The sequence below is a fragment of the Doryrhamphus excisus genome, chromosome 22, assembly GCF_030265055.1.
Source record: "Doryrhamphus excisus isolate RoL2022-K1 chromosome 22, RoL_Dexc_1.0, whole genome shotgun sequence".
NCBI lineage: Eukaryota > Metazoa > Chordata > Actinopteri > Syngnathiformes > Syngnathidae > Doryrhamphus > Doryrhamphus excisus.
This window is the reverse complement of record NC_080487.1, coordinates 3123521-3138628: the sequence shown is the minus strand read 5'-3', so window position 1 is coordinate 3138628 and position 15108 is coordinate 3123521. Positions and strand designations below refer to the sequence as shown.

Genomic DNA, 15108 nt, shown 5'->3' with positions numbered 1-15108 from the left:
GTATCCTATTTACTGCAGTCTGCATATATCCGACCTACACGTCATCGAAAAGGTGTGTTTTACCGCAGTGTGAATGTAGTCTAAGAGTCCAACAGAACTACTGTGGTTCTCTGACATTTTGGATTAGTTCCAAATTCTTCCTGAAAGAAGTTTGGGATGGCTCAAAACCGTCGTTTTCAGCGGGACGCACAAATCCAAGAAAATACAGCTGGAATAGGTGCATATTCTGGAAGATCTAAACAAATCTAAAATGTTTTTTTTCTGCGGGTTATTGTGTGTAGCTACTCTATAGGAGTCCAAAACTCAGTACAACCACACTAGCTCAATATTTTAACAATAGTGTTGTATTTTTTCTTTGCATTTAAGAGCTGTTTCCGCTGCTTAACTATAATGACGTCATTGGATGAAATTTCATGATAACATATTTCCCCTTTCTTGACAGTCAGCAGCTGACGGAGGTATTGTGATGATTCACTATTGACATTTAAACGCTGTTTAAACATTTAAACATTGAAATAAATAAAATTCATTCATTCATTTTCTACCGCTTTTCCTCACTGGAGCCTTCGGGCGAGAGGCGGGGTACACCCTGGACTGGTCGCCAGCCAATCACAGGGCACATATAGACAAACAACCATTCACACTCACATTCATACCTATGGACAATTTGGAGTCACCAATTAACCTAGCATGTTTTTGGAATGTGGGAGGAAACCGGAGTACCCGGAGAAAACCCACGCATGCACGGGGAGAACATGCAAACTCCACACAGAGATGCCCGAGGGTGGAATTGAACCCTGGTCTCCTAGCTGTGAGGTCTGCGCGCTAACCACTCGACCACCGTGCCGCCCGAAATAAATAAAATATTGAATATAATTTGTTGTGAGAGCCAGTGTTTACTTCATTAGTGTTGGGAAGTCAGGGCAGGCATATTGATCCAAATATCGATTGCCTTGATACCCAGGATTAGCAGAATGATACTTGCATGATTGACTTTGATATATCTCAGTCGTCTTGTATTTGTATTGTCATTTATGTTTAATATCAGATCGATGCCAAAATTTGCAGTATCACCCACCCCTGAACCAGCGCTGGCCCCCCCCCCCTCCTCGTGATGGTATCGGTTTTCGTACGACCCGCCCCTTTCCTCGCCCTCCGCGCTACGTCCCTGCACGCGAGCACACGTACACACGCACGCACACGCTCCCGCTGGAGAGACTGTCCTGTCAAAGCCATTATCACTCGGACAACTTCAACTTTGTTCTTTTAGGAACCACCTCCAAAGTCTATCCACTTTAGAGGTAAGTTTTCATCTTATGTTCGCATGAAATCTTTTCCCTGTCCCCGTGTCCTTTTATGCCCATTGAGGAATGAATCGAGATTGAAATGGTCATTTCTGACATAAAAGCCATTAAAACACATAATGCACTTTTAAGTCTGGCTTTTATGGGTATAGTTGTGTTTGCTTTATGGCATTAAGTGCTGTGAGAAAGTTGTTTCTTATTGTTGTAGTCTCCTTTTGACATAAAAAGTTAATGTTAGCAAAAACATGTGTTAGCAATAACATAAATTAGGGCTGCGTTCCATTTAGCTTTTTGGGACGCTTGTGTCTTTCATTTTAGTATTCACGTGAATGATTAATGAGGTCTATTTTAGATATTCGTATTAATCCGAATGAGGCACAGTTCTCTGCATGTAGCTTAAGATGCTTCAGTATGTGGCATGATACTGAATATGGTAAACCTTTTATGGTCTTTTTTATGGTGAACTTTGTGGTTGAGCAGAGCCATTCAGCATGTACGCTGGATTCTGGTGGGGAAAGGTGATTAAGATGTGAGAAAATCCTGACAAATGTGGTGTTAATGTCCATTGGGGGTGGGTGATACTGCGAATTTTGGGATGATCTGACACCAAGTATATACTGTGTTGCTGATACTGATACCAATACTTTTACATAAAATCTTTAACCATCGTTTAATGGTTTTGTGAACATGTAACAACAAACCTATGTCAAAATAATATATATGAATGCAAGAATTTATAACAATTTAAGAGTGTCCTCTTGAACAGTTTGAGAAAAATTAAGTCAATTGTGAAAAATATATAAAAGCAAAAAACTTCTCTAAGTTTGTAAACAATATATCACAATATTAATATGTATGTATATAGTTTATTGTGTAATTGTGGAAGAATATCGCTGTCACCACGCTGGTATCAGTTGTAGTATCGATAGAGGCACTGATAGTACTGGTATCGATGCTATTGATATTTGTATCCCCCTATAATATCCACTCTGTGTGTAGTTAGTGTTTCAGTTTGTCAGAGTTCAGTGTTTCCCCTATCATTAAATTTGGGGGTGCCCCCAAAAGATCCCCCCAGGTTTATATCATATCATGTCCTTTTAGTAAATCAAATAGCATTATTTATTAACATGAAAGAAGGATTACATTAGTTAGTGTTTATTTTGGATTTTGTGGATTATTTTGGAATCTTTCTGTTGCTGTGTCTTATGAAAGGTGGGAAGGAGGGGCAGTTGGCCACTCTGCCCCGAAGCTGTAAACCAAGGATAAAACACTGGACTTGTTAAGAGCGACCTCTCAGATTTCTGTCATGAAACTCAACCCGCTGGCCGACATATTTATACACCTCAAGCAGTAACAGCAGCAGAAATATAACATCATTCTAACATGTCTGCTGGTACCACTCTGTGAATTAACAACTTTGATTTAACAAAAAAAATATCCATAAGCTAAAATCAATGATTGTGCTGGGAGTAGATGGACCGTGTTGACGTTTGGTGGCCTTGAGGTGTTTTAATTAGAGAGCATGGCAACACCGGGTTGGGGGCAGTGGCCTTTTGCGCCCTACAAGCAGCCAGCACACCATAAGGGAGGCCACAGTGTGAAATACCACACACATGCACGCACACGTGCACTGGCAGGAGAGCCTACCAGAAAAAAGCCAATAGTTGGACGAGCACAATCAATAAAAACATGGCCCAGTGAATGACTTGCTGCAGCTACTATGTCACTATATGCTACACTTGTGTCATTGTGTGTCAGCAGCAGGGAGTCTCCACAAACTGGGAGTACAGTACATCCTCCTTGAGCGAAGGATTTCACATTTCCTGCTTCTGTATAAACTTCGCCAGATGTGTCATAGTTTTTTCCTTGCCGTCATATTGCTATCAAATCTTTTGATTAGCAGTCACTCTCTCTACAGTGGTGTGAAAAGGTGTTTGCCCGCTTCCTGATTTCTTATTTATTGGCACATTTGTCACAATTAAATGTTTTATATCATCAAACTAATTTAAATATTTCTCAATGACAACACAACTGAACACAAATTGCAGTTTTTAAATGAAAAGTTTTATTATTAAGGGAGAAAAAAATCGAAACCTACATGGCCCCATGTGGAAAAGTGATGGCAGCCCTGTTAAAACATAACTGAGTCATAAAGTAGCACCACATTTCAGAAAACACATCATACCAAAGGTAAAATATGGTGGTGGTAGTGTGATGGTCTGGGGCTGTTTTGCTGCTTCAGGACCTGGAAGACTTGCTGTGATAAATGGAACCATAAATTCTAATGTCTACCAAAAAATCCTGAAAGAGAATGTCCGGCCATCTGTTGGTGACCTCAAGCTGAAACCAACTTGGGTTCTGCAGCAGGACATGATCCAAAACCAGCAAGTCTACCTCTGAATGGCTGAAGAAAAACAAAGTGATGACTTTGGATTGGCCTAGTCAAAGACCTGGCCTCAATCCTGTGACATGACCTTTAAAAAAAGATTCATGCTCGAAAACCTGAATGACAATTCTGCAAATATGAGTGGGCCAACATTCCTCCACAGCGCTGGAAGAGACTCATTGCAAGTTATCATAAACGCTTGATTGCAGTTGTTGACATTCTTTTTCCTACCTTAATAATAAGTTTAATTTAAAACTGCATTTTGTGTTCAGTTGTGTTGTCATTAACCAATAATTACATTTGTTTGATGAGCTGAAACCTTGAAGTGGAAGGGAGCAAACCGTTTTTCACATCACTGTATGGAAGTTTGACATTATTTCAGGGAGTACCCTCTGTGACCTTTAAGTGTCATTGACGCAACCAGGAAGGGGTCAGTTGCAGAGGTGCGAATTTTGAATCCGAGTGCTGTATTTGTTTTCACACCACTGGATTCCCCAACCATTTTGACAACACGTGGTGGTGTCGGTGAAAGCGCCACAAATGGTCAAACTTCACCCCTTTAGCAACACCTGGCCAAAGGCCTATATGCCCCATTTTAATCTGCACGTTCAGGCAGTAAAAATGCGCCTCATTTTGGCTTTGTTTACAGTCATTTGTTGATACATTAGCTGAAGAGACTTTTTGGAAGTTTTTCCTGGATTTTGTTTTTCTTTAATTCACACTATCAACGTGTGATTTTCTTATCTTCAACATGGTTGTTGTACCTTTTCCAGATTTAATTTTTCAGGGAATTATAAACACTGTCGTTGGAATGTGTATTGATGTTGGCCCTCAATCGGTCTTCTGTCTGTAGCCACACAAACGGTCCCTTTACATGGTTGCTGTACTGTAATACAGTTCGTACATTTGATGTTTTATCATTGCATATCAAGGGTGGCATGTGATCTTGGAAAGATTACTTTCTAAAGATGTGATTAAAACTGTCTCACAATAATAATGGCATTAATTAATCACACAATAAATGAAACCTTGATAATTTTTTCTGCCTCTTTAATACAGTTGAAAAGCCAGTATTTCAAGAAATGCTGCAAATGTTTCACAGACATTGCCTGTGAGAAAATATGTATGCCTCAACTTTATACAGTGTAACATGAATAAAGATGTGTTTTCTGCTGCTGCTGTCAGAAAAAAAATTGTAAATTGTTTTGGATTTTTTTTAAACGAAAAATCCAATATTTAGTAGAGTCATGAAAGCTCAAGCGATCTATTGTAAACTTTACACAAAAGCTAAGCAGTTTGTTTTGCTTTTTCACCCCCATACAATAAGGAAACTGATCTGAAACGTGATCTTAAAATTGAGGTCTGTACCAAACCGCGATTATGACATACAGCCTAAATATACTGGTCCAGATGAGGTGGCTCATTGGAGAAACTATGTCTCTCCTGGCTGAACGGAGTCGCCAGGGTGAGGGAAGTCTGGGTATTTTTTTGACTGTTGATTATCTTTAGCTGCTTTTAAATTACAGCAAATGAAATGTGATAGCCTTGTTCTGAAATCCTTTGTTGCTTTCTTTGGTTCAAAACTAAAATGAATTGCATGACGAGGAAAAGGGGAGATGTTTGCGTTGCAGAATAGGAAGGGAATCAACAGGCTGGTCGAAGAGAGTCTGAATATTTGTTGAAGGCTTTACCACATTTTCTGGGCCGAAGTGGAAGTGTTGTCCTTGGATTCAAATTGAGCGTGAATGGTGAAAATAGAAAGATTGTAGCGGGCCAAAGGGTGAGTGTAAAAAAAAAATGCTGCCTTATCTTGTGTGTTTGTTCACCTGGTTAGCAGGGTTACAGCTTGAAGGACATGAGGGAAAAAAAATCCACTGATGTTGAACCTACAGCGGAGTCAAGGATTTAGCACCGCCGTCATTCCAAAAGTGTTTGTGTGAAATGTGCTTGTTTCTCACAAGAAAGCACATCCCAAACAGGAAGACGGACAATCACAGGCAAGATGCAGAAGGAATGAGTGTGAGGTCTTAGCAGGAAAAAAAAAGTCAGTCTGTGTGTGTTTTTTTTAATTAGCACTGATAAATAAAATATGCTTAATGGTGATTATCTTGACAAAGACGCCGTCATCATTGCACATGAACGTCTATCTCCTACTAAACAAACTAGAACAGAAGATAGGGACATGGAAACAGGAAAGAGCCCTTAGGAAACTATGTACATGTTTATTCTTGGTCGTGGTTTATTTGTTTATGGACATGCTAAACACGTTTCAGGAAGGTACATCACACTTACACAGTTCAACATGCCCGAAAAGGAGTAGGTAGAAGCAGAGACAAAGCACTCTTAATTCTGCCAGTAACCAACATCCACGATTTTATCACAACAGAAGGATGGTCATGCCAACATTTGTTAATGATGGACAACAGATGCTATCACAAAAGGCATTTGTTCCATTCCATTTAATATGGAAAACAATGGAGGGGGCACAAAGGACTCGTTACATCACAGGAAAACCCTTTTACTGCTCTTTAAAAAGGATATATAAATAGTAATAGCAAACAACAAATTAGACTCTTCTTTTCCTGGTAACTTCCCATGTTAGCTTGGCCCATTGTTTTAGTACATTAGGTCCCAGGGCAAAATGAAAGCAACTGTCCAACAACGCTGCTAGGTACCTTTTGATAGGCAGTCAAATAGACTGATTCAAGAAAATTACTTTAGTACGATAGTAATCCCTCGTTTATCATGGTTTATTGGGCCCAGGGCCAACAGTGATAAGTGAATTACTTTGATTATTATGTCTTACAGACATGGCAGACATCTTATGGCTCTGTTAGTTTATCCACAATGAGAATAATAAAGATGAAAGTTGTCTTTGTGTGTAGTTTGAGACCACGTAATCTTTGCCGCGGGGGAGCAACAGCAAATAATGACGTGAGTTTCATGTCAGTTGACTGATGACATTTGACATCAAAGTGATTTTTATGCGATCAAGCAACCCACATTACCTTTCACTATATGCGTTACATTAACGCCCAGTTTGGACTTTTAGGAAAAACAATCAGACTGCACTTCCGGAATAACAAACAAAAAAACAGACTGTACATATATTTATACTGTTATTCTGTATATTTTGTATTTTTCAGTCTTTTTTTTAATAGATGTGTCTGCACCTACTATACCAAAACAAATTCCTAGCATGTGTTTTGGCAATAAACCCTTTTCTGATTTCTGATTTCGGTAGCTTGCGATCCATATAATGGGCAAGAATTTTGAGGTGTGATATGGTTTCTACACATTGTATTCCTTTATATTAAATACAAAATGCCTATAAAGTACACACTACGGTGGGACACTAGAGTCGCCATGTGCTTTCCAGCTCTCTCTTCCTGTCCGGACAGGAGCCTGTACCCGCGAGAGGTGCATATTTTGTGGTAACAGAAGAAGATTTAGAAGATTATCTAGGGTATGTCCAAGCCTCCCAGGCAGGCCGCGACCAGGATTACAGCATTAAAGTTATTAGCGTATGTTTATAAAGCCTGGTGGTGCTTTACAGGCTATTTATCTGACACCCAAAAGTGCTAGCTTCTGTGTTTATGTGACCCTGCAAACACATAAACAAGTACAAATGAGAGCCGTCACTATTTAGCCCGGGGGAATCCAAAAAGGGGGGGGTTGGTGTGGGTGACTGCCTCTGTGTTGTGGTCAAAGGTCTTTCAATGGATTACAGGCAGAGACGATACATCAGAGCTTCCCGTAAGCACGGAGCCAGGGTAATTAACGACCCCATGTGTGTTCCCATAATCCGGAAGGTTATCAATTAAAGCAAACCTTGCTATGGTATCCCCCCCCCCCTTTGTCTTTTGAGTCTGTGAATGTTCCTTTAGTTTAGTTCATGGGAATGTGCACAAGGTCCCCGTGGGCCTATGCCCACTCAGCTTCAACACGTGTGCCATTTTTGTTTAGCTTGGCTTGATATGGCTATGATCAGGGCTGGTATGCGGTGCGTTTCCTCCCTCGTTCAGCTTCCAGATGCCCCTCTTAAAATGCCAACCGTGGGGGGGGAAGTGTAGCAAAGGGCTCCGCGACTGCGGTCAGCTGCAAATTAGAAAGACTGCCTCGGACCTGACGTCGTCCCCATCTCTTGAACCCGTAGCACCGTCATTAATGGAAGCATGTGTAGGAGGCCTGTCTGCTGCTGCTCCGTGCAAGAACCAGAGCGGCCTTATGTTATGAAAATATTTATGAATTGGCTATCCATTACTGCTGCTAGCGAAGAACAGATGATGAAAAAAAAATGACTATTTCCTACAATATACAGTATATACTGTCAAAAAGTGGAAAGTGAGCCAAGATCAGGCTCCTTTGGGCAATGGCCAGGACAGTTAAGACAGGACAAATAGAAGCAGACTTGTAGACTGTCTTATGCACAGAGGGGGGGGGGGCTTTGGTCTAAATTTAGATCCTTCCAGAACTGACATTTGGAGCACAGAATAATACAAACACGCAGAGGACAAAGATTCATAAGCACGTTTCTAAGTATAAGAAAGCGTCTCAACTACCACAACTGCTAATGTCATCTATTTCTTCCTCCAGCCTCCATTTTAAAGATAGCCCTCCTCGCTCTGTTTTTGCTCTCCATAGATGGTTCCACGGCGAGACCGCAGAACCATTTGCAGCTGGACTCGGACCTATTTCTGAGCTGATGTCGACAAAGCCAAAGCGAGGGAAACCAGTGACTTGACTGCAGTCCAACTGGCGAGACTTCTTCTTCTCAGGGACACAACTGCACAGTGTTTTGGGCGATTTATGAGCGTCTCATTCTGCCAACTCTGCAAAAACAATGACCAGCAAAGAGTGGGATGGATTATGGCTTGCACATGATAAACATAGATAATGTTCCAGTTACTCGCCTCAACTTCGTAGTCGTTTAGATTACATGCTTCCGAGATCTTGGAGAACCTGCTTGGGGCTTTTCTAAGGTCCATACTTTGCAGTTGAGTCGAGGTACTACTTGGGTATAAAGTATTTCCGTACTATATTATTTTCAGTATTAAGCATCGTGAACATGAATCTTCAAGAAAAGCTCTCAGGCCTAAAAGGTCTGGTTACGCACTCTCACAGCAAGCGTCGCTTTAAAGGTGACCTCACGGCGGACATGATCAGCCCCCCTCTGGGCGACTTTCGCCACACCATGCACGTTGGCCGCGGCGGCGACGTGTTTGGGGACACGTCTTTCCTCAGCAACCATGGCGGCTCAGCCAATGGGGGAAATGGAGAAACGAATTCTCCGTCCGCACCGGACAACAAGCTCGGAGCGTTTTTTTCCAGGAAACTGCAACAAATCCGGAGGGGCTCTGATAACCGACCCAGGGAGGGACCCAAGGATGCGTCGCTGCCGCCGCCGGCCATTTCTCCAATCATCAAGAATGCCGTCTCGCTCCCTAGGCTGGACGTGGACATCTACAACGGGAGTCCCACCACCAAGGTGCTCTTTCCCAGTTCTCACAGCACGCCGGGGGAGAGGAAAAGTTCTTATGGTGAGCATGGAGATACTTATTGGAATGTCTAAGATGGCCGACATAAGACGACCCTGAATATAAGATGAACCCTCTTTTTAGGAAAATACACTCGCTTTGCCTTAGCTTACCAAAAAAAAAAAAAGGGGGCTCACTTCCAAATGCACAAACTTCATTATCTGAAACTTTGGCATCGTTTAAAACAAGAATACAACATTCCAACTATTTATGGGTCAGAAAAGTGGAAAAAGCATGAATGTCCCCTTTAAAAATGTTTTAGTATATCTACTATATTGGTTATATGACTTTAAAGGTGACTATAGGGGTGTTATTTCATGTCCACAGAGCTCTAATACTGTAACGTTATTTGTATTTAGGGATGATGTCAGCACATCATTTAGACACATTAAGATGGAAATTGTAGAGCAGAGTTGCTACAAAGCCAACATTTCTAACTTCCTCTGGTCTTGGTAGGAAGACATTTTTTTTTTAAAGTAATACATTCATTCATTTTCTACCGCTTTTTCCTCATGAGGGTTGCGGGTGGTGCTGGAGCCTATCCCAACTGTCTTCGGGCGAGAGGCGGGGTACACCCTGGACTGGTGGCCAGCCAATCACAGGGCACATATAGACAAACAACCATTCACACTCACATTCATACCTATGGACAATTTGGAGTGGCCAATTAACCTAGCATGTTTCTGGAATGTGGGAGGAAACCAGAGTACCCGGAGAAAACCCACGCATGCACGGGGAGAACATGCAAACTCCACACAGAGATGGCCGAGGGTGGAATTGAACCCTGGTCTCCTAGCTGTGAGGTCTGCGCGCTAACCACTCAACCGCCGTGCTGCCAAAGTAATACATATATTCCTAAATTAATTTTATAGTCTACAGCTTCTTTGCAAACAGGTCAGAGCTTTTCTTCTGGTTACTCACATCTGAATTGGGGTGTTTTTATTGTAATGTGCGTTATTTGTCGGATAATGTCAAGATTATTCTTAAAAGGGGGGGGGGGGGTCGTTTGATATTCATGATTTCTTAAATTAAGGTCACTAGTGTAATTCATGCACGGATATCAGTGACAAAAAAGTAGGGTTGGTGGCCTTACATAATGTAAATATGAAGATACGTAGCTAATGCAGCTTCTCTGTAAACGCCCCCTGTCATACATACTGCATGTATAATACAGAATAATCCCTGGGATTATGATTGGATGAAACAAAGCAAACCTCAGAAGTGAGGGTCAAACCAGTTAACACAGACCAGCCTGTGAACTCGAGCGAGGACTTGGCGACAGTAAAAACTCATCCATCAGGTCTACTCAATTATTTGGACAGATTTGCCCCAGATGGTTTTATGAACCACCTTGGCCCGCTATCTGCTGCTCCTGCACCGATAAAAGGCATCCATCCAGACACAGCAGCCAATAAGCTGTCAGACCGTCTGAATGACCCACATTAACACCAGATTCAGGATTTATGCTGCATATCTGCCTGTGTGGTGTGTGCCGTGTATGTTTATGTACACATGCGTGTCAGATGCGTGAACATGCTCAGTGTTTCTATGACACACAACTTTTTAAGTGTTGCGTTTAAAATGTATAATTAGGACTGGGAGGGGCTTTTTTTTAGCAGATTTATTGTCCTGCAATTTACTATATAGGGTCACACAGTCAATTCCCATCCTGTCTAGTATATAGTGCTGAAGTCATTTTGGTCATGTGACGTCATATGTTAGCCCCGTGTGGGCTTCAGGACATTAGGGAGACTTGGGTTTGAACATGTACCAAATGTAAATATTTAAAAAAATATGAATGGGGGGTCACACAGTAGCATGTGGAATCTATGGAGTGAGGGGGGGTCACGTCCAAATTGTGATATTGGAACATTTGATGTAAGAGGGAGGAAGAAGATAAGATGCTGAACCTCCTACCAGGCCACGGGTATGGATGTCCAGGCTCCTGGCCTTGCTTCCGAGCTCACAATCAGTGGATTCGGTCCCACAGGCAGGACACGTGGCCTGCATGGACCAAACAATCCACTTCATATCATTCACATCAGATTATCAAGGCTAGTGCTAACTTAACCTTAGCAAAGCAATTCCAATATAAACATATTTTATACATATATAAACATTTTATACATATATATATAAACCCTCCAAAACCTCAGCAGATTCAATAAAGACAAGAACACGGGTCTCCAGCAAAGTGACAAAGGTCTGTTATGAAAACAAAATGGTTGAAATGTTTACAAGACCACGGGATTAAAAATGACCAAATGCTAGAAGACGCTGACCTGCAGTTGACGTCCGTATCTTCTCTTCCCACGCAACTGAGGACCATGAAGTCAGCAGCTTACATAGCCTCTTCCTTAATGATTGACTAATTGAACCCAGGTGAGCATGTCATGTCATGGTGCCTTCAAGGGCCAAAGAGGGTGTGGGATTTCTCCAGGTACTCCGGTTTCCTCCCACATTCCAAAAAAACATGCATGGTGACCAGTCCAGTACGCCACTTCTTGCCCGAAGTCAGCTGGGATAGGCTCCAGCATACCCCGTGGGACCCTAGTTAGGATAAGCAGCACAGAAAAAGTTGGATGGATGGATGATGGATGGATGTATGGATGATGGATGGATGGATGTATGGATGATGGATGGATGGATGTATGGATGATGTATGGATGGATTGATGGATGATGGATGGATGTATGGATGGATGGATGGATGATGGATTGATGGATGTATGGATAGATGGATGTATGGATGATGGATGGATGGATGATGGATTGATGGATGTATGGATAGATGGATGTATGGATGTATGTATGTATGGATGGATGGATGATGGATGGATGTATGTATGGATGTATGTATGGATGTATGGATGGATGGATGGATAGATGGATGTATGGATGATGGATGGATGATGGATGGATGGATGGATGATGGATTGATGGATGTATGGATAGATGGATGTATGGATGATGGATGGATGATGGATGGATGGATGGATGATGGATGGATGATGTATGGATGGATGATGGATGTATGTATGTATGTATGTATGTATGTATGGATGATGGATGGATGTATGTATGGATGTATGGATGGATGGATGATGGATGGATGATGGATTGATGGATGTATGGATAGATGGATGTATGGATGATGGATGGATGTATGTATGTATGTATGTATGGATGATGGATGTATGTATGGATGGATGGATGATGGATGGATGATGGATGTATGGATAGATGGATGTATGGATAGATGGATGTATGGATGATGGATGGATGGATGTATGTATGTATGGATGGATGATGGATGTATGGATGGATGGATGGATGGATGGATGATGGATGTATGGATAGATGGATGTATGGATGATGGATGTATGTATGTATGTATGGATGGATGGATGATGGATGTATGTATGGATGGATGGATGGATGATGGATGTATGGATAGATGGATGGATGGATGATGGATGTATGGATAGATGGATGTATGTATGTATGGATGGATGATGTATTTATGTATGTATGGATGGATGTGACAACGGTAACTGAGTTGGCAGGGATCGGTTTGATGGTGTATGCTGCCCCCTGTTGGACGTATTTGTTACAGGTTATGAGTGCACGTGGGTCTGGAATAATCACCAAATACATTATTTACTTCATAACATAATAATTGAGCAAATCAAAATAAAAACAAGTCTTAGAGATTCTCACAAAAATACTTAAAAAAAATAAGCTTGGCGTGGGGAAGATAATTAATTAAATTAATCAATTAATTTTAATGAATGAATTCAAATAATGACAGTAAATATGAAAAGAAAAGCAAGTTAGCCATTTTTGATTTGTCAATCTTTCCAACAAGACCAGCAACGTTCCTTCTGTGATGTTCGTCTCTTCCTCAGGTTTGGAGTCTGGCTTCGTGACGCTTCCTCGTCTGTCCCGCTCCGAGCGCCAGCAGCCCTCCATCTCCAGCCCCGCCCCTTACTCCTCCGACGTTCACCGCGGCTCTCTGACCGACCCCACCGACGCCATCTTATCCACCTGCTCGACCTCCGACCCCAAATCCGCCGCCTACTCCACCTCCCTCTCCTCCCTGGACACCTTTAACTTTGACCTGGGCCCCTCCCTCATGAGCGAGGTTTTCGGCTTACTCGACGGCCACCCCGAGGGAGACGGCCCATCCTGGGAGAGAGAGGACATGGGGTCGGCGTGGGGGCTCACCAACGAGGGATCGGAGATGGACTCGGCTACCATCTCCTACGTGGACTCCCTGCTGAGAGAGGACTGTGCGAGCGGGAAGAGTCCGCACGCCGCCGAATGGGATGACGACGACGTGGAGGCGAACGGAACGGTGACGAGACTAGCGGATACGCCGAGTGGAGGGTCGCCTGAGCGAGCCGTGCCGGGCGTGAGAATGGAGAGCGAGCGCTTCCAGAGTGCCGCCGATGTGCTCGCACGCCATTATGGAGGTCACGGCCTCTGGAAGGGACACGGCAGGATGGAGGCGGCTGATGCAGAGATGAGGGGCGTCGGGCGGCTGAAGAAGAACGTGAGCAGAAGCTACGCCGAGGATGAAGATGATGAAATCAAAGTCTAAACAGGATTGCAATCCGACCAATCATCAACCTGGACGATGACGTGACACTCAGGCTTCAAACTTGTTGCCTGGTAACCGGAGTCCTCATTTTTAAGGTGGAACCCGCTTATGTCAACAACCCTTGTTTTGTGCCCGCATCAGTCGATGTCAACGTTTGAAACCCTAAGTGCTCGTTTCTATGAAACCTGTTGGGGTTACGTCATCATTGTTGCTAACAACGTCCGCTACTAGTCTGTGATGTATTGTGACATCGATAATGATGTCCCTTTCCTTCGGAGAAGATCCTTGCACATGTTCAGAGACGCCATCTTGATCCTTTATGATGGTCGCCACGTATCAGCATCTCGGACCGGGCATGCGGCCATTGTTGATTTCTCCACAATTTCACTCTTATGCACCACACTAGGACCACCTGTGATGTCTATTTGAAAATTGACTTCCTGTTCAGTGCAAAATTAGGGCAGCAAGTGTATAAAGACATTCGCCTTTTATTAGCATTTACACAAGACACAACTCCTCCTCTCCCTTGGACCGGGTCTAACTAGCAAGCCGATTTTGGTTTCGGCCAAAAGGGTTGTCAACCAGCGGGTTCCACTCGATTTACGCACGCTGCAAGAACGCTTCCGCTGAGGATGAAGCAAGAGAGGAAACACTAAAGTTACTCAAAGTACAAGTGCTGCCATTCACTTTATACTTCCTCCTGTATAGAAGAGGATGTCAGTGTAAAGCGGCTTCCTTTAAAGCCACTCCTGGTTCCAGGCCGTCACTTTTAATCAGCCATACGCTTGATAATAATCCTATTATGATATGACTGATAACTCAAGGCTGAACTATGTTATCCTTCCTTTCATGCTGCAGACATTTTTAATAGAAATACTCCGTGCACCTTTAATGAAGAGTAATTCTGATTCCTGTATTTTTTTTTAACAATCATAATCCCTATGCTGTTTCCTTCCTACACAAAATGTACATGCAAATATGAATATGTACCTGCTATAGCACCTTCCGTCCAAGTTGTATACGTCATGTTACACGTGCAGCTCAATAAATTCAAATATGCTGCAAAGGTTACGTGATTTCTGGAGATCCATTTTTCAGGTTTTTGCAGATGAGTTCCAGTTCTTCATAATATTCCATATTTTCTCTATTGCTCACATTTTATGAGATGCAGAATTTGGGGTTTTATATAATGAGATCAATTAAGGGATAAAAGTACAAAATAGTCATAATTATGAGATTTATTTATTTAGAATTATGAGAGTCATAATTATGACGTAGG

General features: G+C 42.4%; 2 protein-coding genes across 2 annotated transcripts in view; one reads left to right on the top strand and one right to left on the bottom strand.

The window, feature by feature from the left end:
- The window catches only part of tnrc6ba (trinucleotide repeat containing adaptor 6Ba), a 42711-nt gene extending 29843 nt beyond the window's left edge, over window positions 1-12868 (bottom strand). Inside the window, exons 1-2 of the mRNA XM_058061273.1 lie at window positions 11510-12868; window positions 11145-11231 (exon numbers count right to left, since the gene is read on the bottom strand). The gene's annotated coding sequence lies outside the window, so the exon portion shown is untranslated. The remainder of the gene's footprint in view (window positions 1-11144; window positions 11232-11509) is intronic.
- cdc42ep1a (CDC42 effector protein (Rho GTPase binding) 1a) lies at window positions 1160-15080 on the top strand. The gene is made up of 3 exons (XM_058061277.1): window positions 1160-1301; window positions 8335-9230; window positions 13135-15080. The coding sequence occupies exons 2-3, from the start codon at window positions 8759-8761 to the stop codon at window positions 13827-13829; spliced, it is 1167 nt and encodes a 388-aa protein (XP_057917260.1). The 5' UTR covers window positions 1160-1301; window positions 8335-8758; the 3' UTR covers window positions 13830-15080.
- The last annotated feature ends 28 nt before the right edge of the window (window positions 15081-15108 follow it).

Coding starts and splice junctions, on each gene's coding strand:
- cdc42ep1a (XM_058061277.1), top strand. CDS start 8,759: ATGAATCTTCAAGAAAAGCTCTCAGGCCTAAAAGGTCTGGTTACGCAC. Junction 9,231..13,134: donor GGAGAGGAAAAGTTCTTATG/GTGAGCATGGAG, acceptor TCTCTTCCTCAG/GTTTGGAGTCTGGCTTCGTG.